The sequence below is a fragment of the Taeniopygia guttata genome, chromosome 3 (assembly GCF_048771995.1).
Source record: "Taeniopygia guttata chromosome 3, bTaeGut7.mat, whole genome shotgun sequence".
Lineage (NCBI taxonomy): Eukaryota > Metazoa > Chordata > Aves > Passeriformes > Estrildidae > Taeniopygia > Taeniopygia guttata.
Genome location: NC_133027.1, coordinates 62,300,908 through 62,315,753, shown reverse-complemented (window position 1 = coordinate 62,315,753; position 14,846 = coordinate 62,300,908). Strand labels below are relative to the sequence as shown.

At 37.8% G+C, this 14,846-nt stretch overlaps 1 protein-coding gene across 1 annotated transcript in view; it reads right to left on the bottom strand.

The window, feature by feature from the left end:
• The window catches only part of SYTL3 (synaptotagmin like 3), a 33,828-nt gene extending 20,698 nt beyond the window's left edge, over positions 1 to 13,130 (bottom strand). The window contains exons 1-5 of the mRNA XM_072926985.1: positions 13,059 to 13,130; positions 8,592 to 8,832; positions 6,999 to 7,214; positions 3,197 to 3,261; positions 608 to 659 (exon numbers count right to left, since the gene is read on the bottom strand). Of these exons, the coding sequence (XP_072783086.1) occupies positions 608 to 659; positions 3,197 to 3,261; positions 6,999 to 7,214; positions 8,592 to 8,701 (443 nt within the window). The 5' untranslated portion in view covers positions 8,702 to 8,832; positions 13,059 to 13,130. The remainder of the gene's footprint in view (positions 1 to 607; positions 660 to 3,196; positions 3,262 to 6,998; positions 7,215 to 8,591; positions 8,833 to 13,058) is intronic.
• Between the last annotated feature and the right edge of the window lie 1,716 nt (positions 13,131 to 14,846).

Below are 14,846 nucleotides of genomic sequence, written 5' to 3'. Positions count from 1 at the left end.
GCAGAGGCCTCCTTTAATAACATAATAAGTAGACTGTTACTTCATTATATATCATTGGTAATAACTTAAGTATGGCCATGTTTTGGCCTCTGGTCAAAGTATTTATTCACTGTAAATTAGATTTAAAAATTTTTTTAAAGTTTGGTAAGTGAAAGTGTCCAACTTCTTGTCTACTACTTATCGTAAAACTATCATATCAGCAATATCTCCCATTGAACAAATAATGATGCTGTTATGACACCTAGTAAATAACTTTCATTTACAATCATTTAAAAGTATTTTGCTAATTTAACAGATAATTGTATAAATAGTTATGAAATAAATATAAGCAGATAAAACAAAGATAAAGCATGTCCCTTAATTTCAAGTAAGATACTATTACTCCACTATTATGGCACTTACTCTCTGTTGTATGCGAGACCTATTCTGTGGATTGCTGACAGCTAAAACTGAAAATTTTTCTATGCTTTTCTAATTTGAACTCCAAAAGTATTGATTCTTTTTCATAATAAAAGAATACAAACTACTAGTTGGTTTATAACATAAAATATATCACCCATACAAATTCTCAGTGTCCCAGGACTGTTTGCCCTTTTATGAGTCTTACCTCAGATTCTGGTAAGATTCCAAGAGCTTTGCACCAACAGTTTCATGTCTGCCTATGAAAGAGGGAAATAAACAGAGATAATTTAGTAGCAACATCAGTTACTTATGCCTGTATAACACTTTTTAAAATCAGTGCCTTTCAGGAAGTGGCCTGTGTTTACAGAAGCTCATGCACATGTAAGTCAGGAATGAATTCCCAGCTAATGTATCAGCACACATGACAAGCAACATACAAGTTTCTCCTGCATCTCAAACCATTCCATGATTTCACCCTCCCCCGTTGCAGGCGACACATTCAGATGAACTCTTCACAAAAGCCAAGGACAATCACACAGAGATCCCAACATGCTCATTCCTACATGTTGCTAAGTGCTGCCAGCCTCTCCCAGGGTCCAGGAGGCAGGCAGTGCATGGGCCCACTGCACTAAAGCACACTTCAGCCACAAAATTCAAACACCAGGGGACGCTTGAAAATGTCTACAAGGGCAGGCACATTGTCAGCTCTTGCTCTCCTAAAAATGTTTCACTCTTCCTACTAGAGACCTGAGAAGTGATGAAAATGCTTGACTAGCTCACAAACATAAGTGAGAGCCTTTGCTAAGAGCATCCCTGCAGGGAAACGGCAACCATGGCACATTCCCAGCTGAGCAGCCACATGATGTGAAGAACCAAGGAGCAAGAGCTCCATCAGGCACCAACAATGAAGACTCCTAAAACTGTTGTTTGTTCCTGAGATCATAAATATAACAAATGGTGAACTGAAATTATCTGGAGTGACTTTAATCACTAGTAATTCCTGATACAGTAAGCAGCATGTGATCTATGTTTTGCTGAAGATGACATTATAATATTACTTATATGAAAGTAACAAACCTTAGCAGTGGTAGAAACAATCATCTCACGGATGTTAGAATTTTCAATCAGAACACCAGAATTTTCTCTTATTGTTAAATAATATTTTCTATCTTTGATTTTAAATTGATTGGTCATGAAAAGTAATCTACCACTGTAATGAAAATATTTATCTCGTTCTTTAGGGAGATGATACAAAAAAAATAAATAAAAAGCATAACAAAATAAATAAAAAGCATAACAAAAAGCAAACATTTTTTAATATGTAACATGAGAAAACTTCACTGTAAAATATTTTTGTTTTCAGTTCAACTTATGTTCCTAGTGATTACTTCAGTTATGTTATATTTTCAAACCAAAAGAGGGCACTGTCCCTCCAGGATTGAAGATTGCATAAAGGCTGCTGTGTTTCAAAATTTGCCACTTTTTAAACTCCTTTAAATATATCAGTTGATCTAGTCAAAGGAACTAAACAAAACATATTTCTGCCTGCAAGTTTATCTTCTGCAGATCCTTAGATCTTTGTGACTTCATCAGCATTACCACTAGACTACTGAGCAAAATGCTTCAAGAACCTACAAAGCCTTCATAATTCAAAGTGAGAACTGGTTTATTTTGCTGGAAAAAAGGACAGTCTGTAACTTGCACTACGATATTCAATATCCAAGAACAACATTTTCCAATAATAAAGAGATTGATAAAACTACCAGCTTCAAACTTGTTGAAAAGAATGAGGGGAAATTATTATTATAACGGTTCTTGGGTAAAACTGTGCTTTAAAAAAGATCAGTCAACTAACACTTTAAAATTAGAAATTGTGTTAGCTAGAATGGACTTTAGTGAAATCTTCCAAAATTGTTTTAACAGGAACTTTAGTTTCTTAATATGCTGCCTTTCACAAACACCTACTATGCAAAATTTGTCTGATTATGCTCCCCCTTTTATAAAATTCTTCCTATTCAAGTTTCCCAACAGATATTTAAGGCCTAGTTCTTTCCTTTTTACCAACTACTCTTAAACATAGATGCAGGTACTGAAGTTAAACTGTATCATTTAATGACAGTCAGGCACAAAATTAAGTAGATGCCTATCTGAACTTCAAGAGAAAGAGGAAACAAATCTTCTCCACATTGCTAGTTATTGTAGGCGAAAACAAACACTAACAGCTCCTTTGCTGGCAAAACACATTCCCCATAGAGCAATCCATCCACATACTCTTTAATTTCTTTCAGAGTTTTGTACTTGTAATGGCACTGAAAAGACCCAGCACAAAACAGCGGCACAGCCAGCTGGCTGAAGGTAATGAACAGTGTTTATCTCTGCTGATTTATAGCTATACGTGGGGGGGTTTATTCCATTCTATCACTTCTTCAAACTCTACAAGTGCCTCAGTGAAAACAATTGAAGTTTAAACTTTGACAAATGATGAATGCAAGATAATTTTCTTCCTGTACATATAACATTTCTATATTTATTTCACATCATTGTATTTTTAGAAGCCTTACATGCTCATTAATTCAATTTTACATGGCCAGCAATAGTCTTATTTTTATTACTCCCAAAAAATAGGTTATACTTTTAAATGCACTCTGCTAAATTGTGTTCATGTTTTATTTACTGCACAGACAGATGGACTGCAGGGAAGAAACATTGGATACAGTGTCAGACTACATTCAGTGTTTCAGTTAGATGAGAACTACACATCACATAGCAGCTTATGATCTGTTCCAGTGATTACCTTCACCTGGATATTTCTTTGCTCGTTCCTCAAAGAACCATTCACCAGCCTTCACTTTCACATCTCTGGAAAACAATCAAAAGAGATTTGAATCAAAATGTTTGCAAGTGCATTTCTTCAAATGTTTGGTTACCATGTAACAATCCAACATCATTTATTAATCCTACCGGTAAAACTAAGATTTCATGACTATTCAACCTACTGACTGTTTTCGCTGTGCATCTGAAAAAACCATGGAGGGGAGGAATCCTTTGGGGACATTTGCTTTGGTTGTGGAGAAGGGGTGGGTTTGTTTGATAGCTTGTTTTCCTTTTTGCAGCGTAGGTCTGGCCATGGAAAGTGATGCACGCTGCTCTGGCCATTGCTCTGAAGGCAGGAGAGTTCTGGGCACACTCCAATCTGCACAATCACCTTGCAAATCAGCCCAGGCACTTGTGCTGAGTGGGGAGCTGGCTGCTTACAGCTGCAGCCTGAGAAGTGAGGAATGTCCATGGTAGAGGACATGGTTCCAAGCAGAACTTGGGATGGCTACCAGGGAGCACTGAGCTCCACAGCCCTGGTAGCACAGGGGCTTCATGGCCCACCTCTCCATTTTCTGGAAACTACCATCAGTTACATCGATGTCTTGCAAAGGCACCAGGACCACAGGAACATAAAAGTAATGATTAGCAAGTACAAGATTATATCAGATTAAATAGCTCTGTCATGATCAGATTTTCAGCAAATCTTACTCTTCCTGAAGCCTGCAATTTAAACTCACCCATTATTAAAGAGACAAAAAAATTTAATTGAGGATAGGATTCTCTGTATCCTTCAGGTTCCAAATTCTCATGTAAATGTCTTACTAATTTTTAGGTCATTATATAATATCTCCCTTCCTTGTCAGTTTTGTGATGCTTACTATGAGATGAGTCTCACTGCAAAAATTTCCTCAGTGCAGGCACTGCTAAACTTTTTCTCTACCCAGTTGTTGATTTTCCTCTTACAAAATTAATCTCTTTATTACCACTCCCTCTGCCAAAATTGCTTAACATTGGCAACAGCATATAAACAGTAAATTCATGTGGGGCTTACCTTCTAAAGAAAGCAAGATCTCTAAATACAAGAGCCAAAGTGATCCCCCTAAATGGACAAAGCAACAAAACCACTGGGTCTGCCATTTCACATCTCACCTTATTCTGTGTCAAAACAAACTATAAGTAGGATGCTTTTGGTTCTGTCACTTGATCTTAAGGCCTTTTAGACATTTTAATGATATCTCCATAAGTAGCAATGCAGACTATGAAAAAAAAAGCACCCATGTAGACTGAACCATTTATTTTCATACCTAAGCACAGATCCTTGTGCATAACTGAACACAGACAAGTCTGAAAATTAGGTTTAAGCAATTGAGATGGGATACTTACACATTTTGGATGGAGATCTATTAACTAATAAATGTGTGAAATCTGTCTTCAAGGGCTTTGCATTGGTAGTGCCTTGATTTTCATTCAACCCCAGGCCTCCTTTTATACTATTCCCACCACCCCCTGGTTCCAGAGTTTAATCTCCAGTTCTGCACAGATCCATGTGACAATTGAATCTACTCACAAAAGTTCTGGACACGCCTTCCTTAGAGGTGTTCCAGGCCAGGCTGGATGGGACTCTTGAGCAACCTGGTCTAGTGAAAAGTGTCCCGCCCATGGCAAGATGGGTAGAACCCAGATGATCTTTAAAGTTCTTTCCAACCCAAACTATTCTGTGATAATTAGATGACACACAGAATGAAAATAGAGCTGAAAATATATTTTTCTTTTTTTTTTGATAAAGAGTGTATTGAGTTAAGACATGACCAAAAGTATGAAAACAATGCTAATAAAGACCCTTTGTCAGGTAAAATAAACAAACTCCTCCAAAAGAAATATCTTTCTAGACTCCTAGAATATAGGATTCCTTTAAAAAAAACCCAACATAGTATACCAACTCCATTCATTTAAGATGCCTCTTCCAGGTGAAAGATACAAACTTTTTCAGTTCACAAGGTTTTCAAAATTTCTTATTTTTTAAGAAATACAAAATTTGCCTATCCTGCATGCTTTTTCACTGAGGTGTTGAAGAACATTCCTTCCAAACATGACCCCGGTGTCTAGGGGAGAACCTCCATAGTGCTACTGCTGCTGTTTGGGTCAGGAAAAATTACTCTAGTGATAAACAAGATCCAAAGTTAGTTACTTGGGACTTGGAAATTAGCTCTTACCTTTCTTAGCCATCCTACTTTCCCCTCACTAGGAAAAACAAAAGGGGCTGAGTACCATTTACCACATTGCTGCACTCCCTACCCCCTTCTTGAGATTTGAAGCTTTGATGTAAAGCTCACTAAAGGCAATGGAAGAAGTCTGACTGAATTTAATTGATTTTACATAATAACTAAAGACGAAATGTACTCTCTCTTCACTATAAAGAGAAATTCAATGCCAGCTGGCATATCCATCTGTATTAGCAAGATTAAAAAAAAAAAGACAATTTCCTGAAGGAAAAGTAAAAAGGTCTTTTAATTAATCTAAATAACATTTTCTTGGTTTTACCATTAAATACCTGGATAAGCTAATTAAATAATTAAGGGTATGCAGCACTACACAAAGCAGCTTAACAACCAAGAACTCCCTACAGGGGATTTCCACAGTGGCCACCAAATAACTGGAAACTAATTTAAAACAAGAGGAAGTAGGGAGGGTTATCTAGACAAGGATACGGAAAGTTAACTTTTTAATTTTCAGTTTAGTGCATATAGTTTGAAACATAGCAAAACATACACACCAAAATCTAGTAACTATTTTGTATCAAGTATAAATACAGCTGAACTACCTATTTTGCACATTAGTTGCTAAATAAACTGAAGATTCAGAGAATATCTTGTTAGCAATAGTTTACAACTCTCTTCCAAAACTAGTGCAAATTTGTTTGATTTGCGACCAATATTTTGCCTTATATTTCCCTCTATTTTAATCTCCTTTTGGCACCTGCAGAAGGAGTAGTGGATTCATCTTGTGTTGGCATAAAGTAAATTTTCATCCAAATCCTCATTCTTTCTACAGGGATATTTATCATCCAGCAGAGCTTCTGAATAATTTCCCAAATTATCATTCTTCACCCTATGTATTATTTTTGATTTAATGCAGAAATATATCTAAACCATTTTGCTTAGAAAGATTGCAATTAATAGAATGGACTATGAAGTAATATTTTGATATTTAAAAAACGTACAGTAAAACAAAGATTGTTTCCTGCATCCTGAAATACAAAAATATGTGTAGTAAAATAATAAAAAATCAAAAATAATTCAAAGTAAACAAATCTGTATTCCTGACCATACTTCAACAAATCTTAGTAATGTTATAATTTTGTTTTGCCCTTTAAAATTTTATAAAAGCATGACTTCAAATTATTTGTCAATCAGATTTCCCACTCCAATGGTAGGAGCCAGAAAATAATGATGAGGCAACAGTCAAGAAATTGGCTATATGACACCAAAGCACAGCACCTTCAGCAGGTTGTGAGGATGGACTGGTTCAATACTGAGTAGGGGAAGGAGCTCTCTCTGTGGCTCAGAAACCCACAACTGTTTCTGTGCTTTGCTATGATCATCTCCGTTATACTCACAGTACCTCTGGCCTCTCCTGAGGATCCATTTTGTTGAACACAGGAAGGGAAATATCAGCTATGTGAATAACAACATGAGATTTCCATCCATTCTATCACTACCAGGACCTCAGCCAACATTTTCATTACACCAGTGGCTTTACACCAAAGCAAAATTCCTTACCCATGAGCATAACAAATGGTGCATTTCCAAAGGCAGGGGTTCAGGCAGACACGGCATTCCGAGCACACCCGATGACTGCATCCATTGCACACGGCGCCTCTGTTCACCAGCAGCCCCAGCGACTTCTGACAGCGAGCACAAGATCTCTCCTGGTACTCACACCTTGCATTTTTTGCCCCCTTCCACCGAAGTTGCTGCAGCTGCAGTTTCATTTTCCTAATTCCACAGGTGAAAAGGGGAAAAAAAAATTACAGAGGACAAAATCCTCATATAAAGCACAAGTTAATACTACCCTGGCTATGCAAACCATTTCTAGTGGGAGATATGTCCTCCAGTGTGACCTCTGTTGAGCACTGTTGAAAAGGTGCACACAGCATTTCTGTAGTGTGACTGTGTGCGTGACCAGAACTGAGCATGCTAACAGAGAAATAGTTTAGTATAAATGGGGTATTGTTCATTTCAGGCCCATTTTTCATACTGAAATCATTGTATGCAAGTGATTATGCATTCACCTACAAAAACTGAGACTAAATGGTGCTCCCTTCCATTTTACTTTTCTTAAAAATCCTATTTATCCAAGAATTAAATATTCTACTGACTGAGTTTAAAAAAAAAAATCAAAACAAATGCATCATCTGAAAGGTAAAAAATCCAAATCAAAACAGCACACAGCCCAAAATATCAAAACCTCTCCTAGTCATTAACTTTGCTTCAATTGCATGTACCAATAATCAAGATCTAGGTTTTTAATTTATAGTAATATCATTCGCAGCTGAAAGGGATTTTCTAACCAATTCAGGCTTTCCATATAGCCCTTCATGTAACTACTATTGTTTTAATATTATAAACAAAGTTTAAATTTCCACATTTAAGGGACTAAAAAATTGTATCTTGCCCAGACCAATACCCAGTTTTACAGGAGGATGCAATATCCCAAAGAAAGATACAAGGTACTGGGAAATACTGGTCCTAGCCAAGACATAAAGCAAATTATCATTTATCCTCACCAGCTGAGATACTGACAGAGTGTGAAATTAGTAAATAAAATCCTTTCCCAAGCAATGACACCTATTGACACAAGTAACCTGCAAGGCAGAACGGTGTGCTTGCTGTCTGTTGTGTGTGAGGAGGAACAGTAATGGATTTAGTACAATGAGCAGGTATCCAATGATTCTTCACCCCAGTGCTGGCACAGTGTAATCTAAACAAGCCAGCCAAAGATCTGAACATGTTCCATCTTACCAAGACTATACATATGCATTGATAGGAACATGATGAGAATGCCATAAAGCCTTCACAGAAAAAAATGCAGCCAGTAACTGAACTTTCTAGGAAAACCAGAAGTAAATTTCACCAAGTACATTATGCAGTGAACAGGATTTGCTGATCTTCAGTGTAAATAGAATGGCAAAAACAAAAGGTTCTGGATAATCTTAGATTTCCCAAAGAATACAAAGGCATTAGCTAACAAGAAGTTATAAGTGGAGTACATTTAGGACAACAAAGTTGAAGAAGAGTAATTTAAGAAGGAAGCTAAAAAAAAAAACCCAGAACAAAAAACAACAGAAAACATGAACAGGAGAACACCAATACCTTATTCTTTCCTCCTCCATTTTTCTCACCATCTGGTCACGGTATAGGACTTCCAGAACAGCCTCTCGTTCCAATTCCTTAAGGAAGTTCAGATTAAATTCACAGGCCATTTTTGCCAAATTTCACTATTTCACTTGTTTCATAGACTCCTGGCCTTTGGCTTCCACTACATCCAGAGTGCTGGTCTGGGTGTTTCCCAAATGTCTGTGCTCTTACTTGACGAGTTTCACTGTGTCATACCCTTGAAAAGAAAAATAACTTTGTCTGTCTTTGCACAGATCACCATTTAAGTGTCTCTGCTACCCAAGGAGTATGAACAGTCATCAAAGTCACAGCAGTCTTGACTTTTCATATGTCCTTTAACCTCCTTTTCTTTTTTCCACTGAAAACAGTTCCAAAATAGATGAGAGCTTCCAGATAGGGCTTGAACTGTCACCAGATGGAGGGATAATTTGTCAAGAGATCATATAAAGGAGTGACAGAAATGGTTTGGGTTTCTTTATTTAGTCTTGTGGATTTGGGATTTCTGGGCCTAAGGGAAAAAAAAACCCAAAACATTATCCCTTCTCACCTCTTCATGACATTTCAAATAATGTGAAGGACACATTTTATTATACTCAAACTTTTCATGCAGTAATTCAGACACAGGAGAGGTTTTAAGACAGTCCTGTTCTTCAGAGAGGCTCACCATATTGTCTTGTAGCACTCAGGCACATTTTTTGTACAGTCAACATAGAACAACCAATAAAATAAAGCTTAAGTTACTTTTGAATACAGGCTTACTGGTCCCATGACTCTCATACTGCTTGAGACAAAAAGGAAAAAAGAAAAGATCTCTAAGTCAATTCCATCAGTTACCTGTGTCTGTTAAGTCTAGATAAACAGTTTGATACCAAATAATGCTATTCTCCTTGCTAATACACAGAGACACAAAAAAGTTAAGATATATACTATTTCCAGCTCAGCGCACTAATGATTTTGGTCCCAAACTGATAAAGTACAAATATATGCAAGCATAACGTTGAAACGGAATCACAACTGTGGTTTGGATGTATTCCGTGACCTTCACTTTTGCAAAACTCCACTAAAATATAAAGTAATTTTAACATACTTTGCAGTAAAGTCAAGAAAAAAGATGATTATTCAACCTAAACCAGTTTACACCCCACATTAATTTTTGATATTACTGTCTAACCTTTAGTGCATATTACTAGAAATGCAAGACAATTCCATTTATGGTACACCAATATTAAAGGTGTGTATATGAAAACTGGTTTAAGTGTTTCATACTTAATCTGAAGTAGATACACATGGTCAGGCTCTAGGCAGGTGTAGACACTGGACAGAAGGGCAAAGCTTTCCCAAAGCAGTTACTGATGTTTCACTGATGGACCTCAGCTGAGAATCTGACCAACCATCTGCATTGGTGGCTCATCATTTGCAAATACCAAGTTTTAAACTTAAAACAAACAGCTAAACCACCAAAAGAACCCACAAAAACTTCAGATATATAGTGACAATGCATTTTTGTCAGTGCAGGGAACTACTTTATGTGCAGCTTGCCCCAGTTAAGTTACTTATAAATGTCCACCAGAAAAAGCAGAGGGTGACAATACATGTATACGTAAACAGGTTGCATTCCACTTGTCTATGGGTTTTTTTTCATGAAACCCTTCAACAGACACCAACATTTTTACAGAAGCTTGAGTTCAAGAGAAAAAGACTGGTTTCCTGTGGAAACAAAAGAGACAGAGATAGGCATAATCATGTTTTATTTCCTTACCAACTTCAATTTCACAGGAAATTACTCATTTGAAACACAAAAAGCCTGAGCAATTTTTTTTTTTGTCATTTTCAAAGGCCCCTGCATCCTTCACTTCATCTTTTACCTTATAAATACCTCCTGGGATTGATGAGCATGTTTAAAACCATCAACTCTATTTAAGTCAACATAATCTAAAGAGGAGTCAGTACAAACTCCGGTGTCTCTGCCCTACACAGGACACCAAAACATCCATGAGAGGGTAAGCCACATTTGCCATAAACTCCTAAGATTTTGGGTGTATCTAGAACATCGTCAGAAAATCCCACTGAAGCATCAGTAAAAGCTAACAAGTGCATGACAGTCAATACTACATGGATTCAACAAAACTCTGCTCTGGTAATCTTATAGAAAATACATGAATATCCTATAGAGCTATTAAGAACGTGCCACAGTAAAACAATTACAAAGAGCAACACCTGCAGTTAAGCAAGCACAGGAAGACTTGCTATCTGATGTCTCCTTCAAATTATTTTTAAAAATCTAGCTCTATGATGAAGTAGCTTTAAGAATAAATAAAGTATTATAATATTAAAACCCTCAAAATGAGAGATAACCCTTGGCCCCACAACCAACTTGAACTTGTAATTATTTCACAGAGGTGTTCAAATTGGACTGAAAAGTTCTCTACCATTGTGAAATAAGAACTCTTCTCTTACTCTAAAGCTGTTTGCGCTAGAGTAGATTTTTGGCAGTAATAAAGAAGTGTTTTCAGCAATAACCCTGTTAGACAGGAAGAAAACCTCAAACCTTCAGAGATTCCCTTCTTTCATGTTCACCCATTGAACCCAGCTAGCTAGCTCTTTTACACAGTCAGCTAACCTCAAAGCTGAGCATCTTCTACATTAAACCAAAAGTAGCAGCAGCCTTTTAAGCAAATATCACAACACTTCTTCCTTTTCAGCACAATGCTCACAAAAATATTCTGTTCAAGCATTTCTTAAGTTATATATTTATCATTATTTATTATTACATTATGTATTTAAACTAATGCAGGGTCAGGCAGCTTGCAGATGGACCAGTAACTTCTTGAAAATATCATAAGAAATCCCAAAGCTATTGTAATGGAGAAGGGATGACAGATGTGGCTATACCTTAGAAGAGAGATTCAAGCATAGACAGAGTACAGCCTCAAAAAAACATGTCTTTTTTCTATCAGGATAAAATAGTACACCATTCTGTTACTGAAGATCAAGCAAAAAACCTACCTTACACTAGATTAAGTTTGCAAAACCAGCTTATTTTATAAACTTTTAAACTTTAAAATGACTGGCATAGCAAGCTTTTCCTCAAAGCAATTTTACAAGCAATGTATTATTGATCTCCTTTCAGATCCTTAAGCATCAGCAAACCAATGTCAATTAAATAATTATAAATCAACAGATCTTCTAAAGTCACGGTCTTCATTTAGTTGAGATAATTGGATTACTTTATCCATTAACCCAGAAGATGGCTATGACACATCAGTAGCAATGAACAGATTAAGGAAGTTCAGAGTAAAGCCAGTCTCAAAAGCTACTGCAATTTGTGGCTATTTTCTATTTTGCTGAGACCAATCATATAAATTTATTCTTAGTTAAGAAAAGTACAAATGTTATTTTGTACTACCTGGCTGCAACAGTTTAGCTTTCACATCCGTACACATGAATATGAAAATCATTAAGTTCTTTGATAATGCTTTACCAAAATTAAGTCTGTGATATTAATAACATCCACCCCAAAATTCAGAGTAAAAATAAAACCAAATAACTAAACCCAACCCAAACAATTAAGTTGCAGGTGTGGCTTTTCCATTAAACCTTTTCCAATTTGAAGAAAAAAACAAACATGCCAGTAAATAAAAGTGCATCCTCCTGTGCTCAGTCATACAGAAAAGAGTAAAATTATGTCCTTACCTCTTCAGGAGCCATCAAAGAGAGACACCAGGAAGTAAACTACTTATAGAAGATGAGAAGCAGTCTTACTATTTAATTATCTCTCCGTAAAGAAAACTGGGGGCTGTTCTCCACCCCCTTTCCTTCCTCTGGGCACTGATACCGCTGATGGATGTTCAGAGGAGCACCCCAAAACAGCTGAAAGCAAATGCACTCAACAAAGAGCTCAAGTGTTACTAGAGCTTTTGCCAGGTCTCTGGCTTTGTTAGCAGCAACAAGCAAAGATATTTGTTTTTCTAACATTAAAAGGAGACTCAGCACAAGAGACTACAAGAGCTGACTGATACACCAAAATATGCTCAGTGCTCAAGCCACACACAGGAAGAGAAGCGGCTTTGAGTTATATTTCTTTTTCTGACACCATAAATGTGAAAACACTTCTAACCTCAATATCTCCAGTACTTGCACAGAAAGCTTGGTTTGTATCATAACCAACTCTTTCCTGAAAACAAAACAGTTTTCTATATAGATCTAGAAATAAAGCAATTAGCCTAGATAAAAATTCAAGAGAATTCAGTTTTCATGCATCTGCAAGAAGAAGGTTATTTTACCTTTCATAACTGGAAATCTGATCTCAGGTAACAACTGAAAGTTAAAACATTATTCAGATTGGACATCTTAAATCTATCACAGAATTAAGAGTGGGTAACAAAGTTCAAAATTACATCCCAATTATTTCTAAGTCTGGAGAAAAAAAGAGGTCATTCTTACAGCTCGAGCTCCTTTCTTGCTCCTGGCTCTACCAAACTGTGCATATAACACAGAAGCCCTTCTTAACTGTTTCAGGTGTTTTAAGATTCATGATTTCTAGTTAAAATGAAACAAAGCACAGCAATTCTACTCAGATGGCAAAGTTTAAGAGCCTGTATTTTACAACCTCATCAAGCTAAATAGGTTCAAACATTTCCACCTGTGCATGTCAAGCTTAACATCATGGAAGAGAAAGCAGCTGTTAGTGGGGCATAGAGCTATGCATGTATGCACCATATTTGGATAATTTGGATCTTAATTTTAGGCAAAACTTTAACTGAATGGGATGCCAAAAGTAACCTGAGGCTTCTAACTACCCATTGACAGATTAATTGTACCCCAAATCCAGGTTGCAGAAAATTAGCCCTACTACCAGCTTCCCCCTAATATTTAAACAAAGCCTTAATTGCCACATATTTACCTCATTGTATTTTTCCCTCTCATCCCTGGATGTGGGAAACTGCTGTATTTTATACATGCCAAGAATACAACCAGATATACAGCTGTTTATGCTTTTGTTCAAACAAGCACCACTTGTTCACTCTTACCATAGTCCTGACCTTTTTGTCTGTTTTTTGGAAGCAGCAAGCACAAGATTTGGAATGGGGCTGAGGATGTGCTTGGCACCCAGCCACAGTCCCATTGTATCCCTCCAAAGCGAGTGGAGCTGGTGCTGCCTGCAGGATGCCCACAGAGCCCCAAAGTGAGGTGGCTGGTCAGGGTCTCCTTTTTCAGGAAAAACAGGAGGCAGAGCCTGACACAGGGCTGGAGACAGGATCAAAACTGCTCAGTCAGCACACTCAGGCCCCAGAGCTGTAACTCCCTCAACCTTCTTGAAATACAATGCCCAAAACTGGACACAGTATTCCTTGTGCAGTCTTACTGTAGAGAGGGCAACAGGAATACTGCTTCCAGGTGCTGTCCTTTCCAATTTTTTTTTCTTTTTTTTTTTTTTTAACAGTACCACACGAGAAATTGAGATAAATTGTACCTAAACACCTCCCTACTCCACGTGTCTGTGGAACAGCTACTGAGTGAGCTGGTCCTGCACTTGTGGAGCTGGTTATTCCTGCTTCCACATGGCCCTTTGCACTTGTCCCCAGTAAGTTATTTCTTCCTCCATCCAGGTGCTTTCTGCAGCTCATCCAGGCCCCTCTGAGCCTGAACAGCATCTGCCACTGCCTGGAGCAGCTCTCAGGGCTGGTAGCATCAGTGATTTGGACACCTGTAAACACTGCACACACACAACATGCAGGAACTGTGACAAGGGTGACCTTTAATTTCATTCTCCTGGTTCTTGCTATGTCTGCTAAAAATCATGTCATCTGCTTAGGACTCTAAGAATTCAGAAATTCTTCTGTGGTGGGCTGACCCCGTCTGGATGTCAGATGCCCACCAAAGCTGCCCTGCCACTCCCCTCCGGCTGGGTAGGGGAGAAATATAAGGAAAAGACAGGCGGAGCTTTTCTACTTTTAAATTCTTCCCAGTTTGTGACCTAGGCCTTCTTTTCAAGCTGTTTCCAGAAACAAGAAGCAGATCCTCCTTCCCTCCTTGGGGAGCAGAGGAGGACCTCCCAGGGAAGGACCTCTTGGATGGCTGAACACGAACGCCAAGCTATCGCTACGGAAAGCACAGCCGTGACAAGCGGCCCCCAGCCTCTCTCAGCCACAGGCTCTGGGACGTGTGACAACAACACCGCTGCCCAGCCGAGCGCCATCTCCCTCCTGGCTGCCGTCACCGTGGCAACGA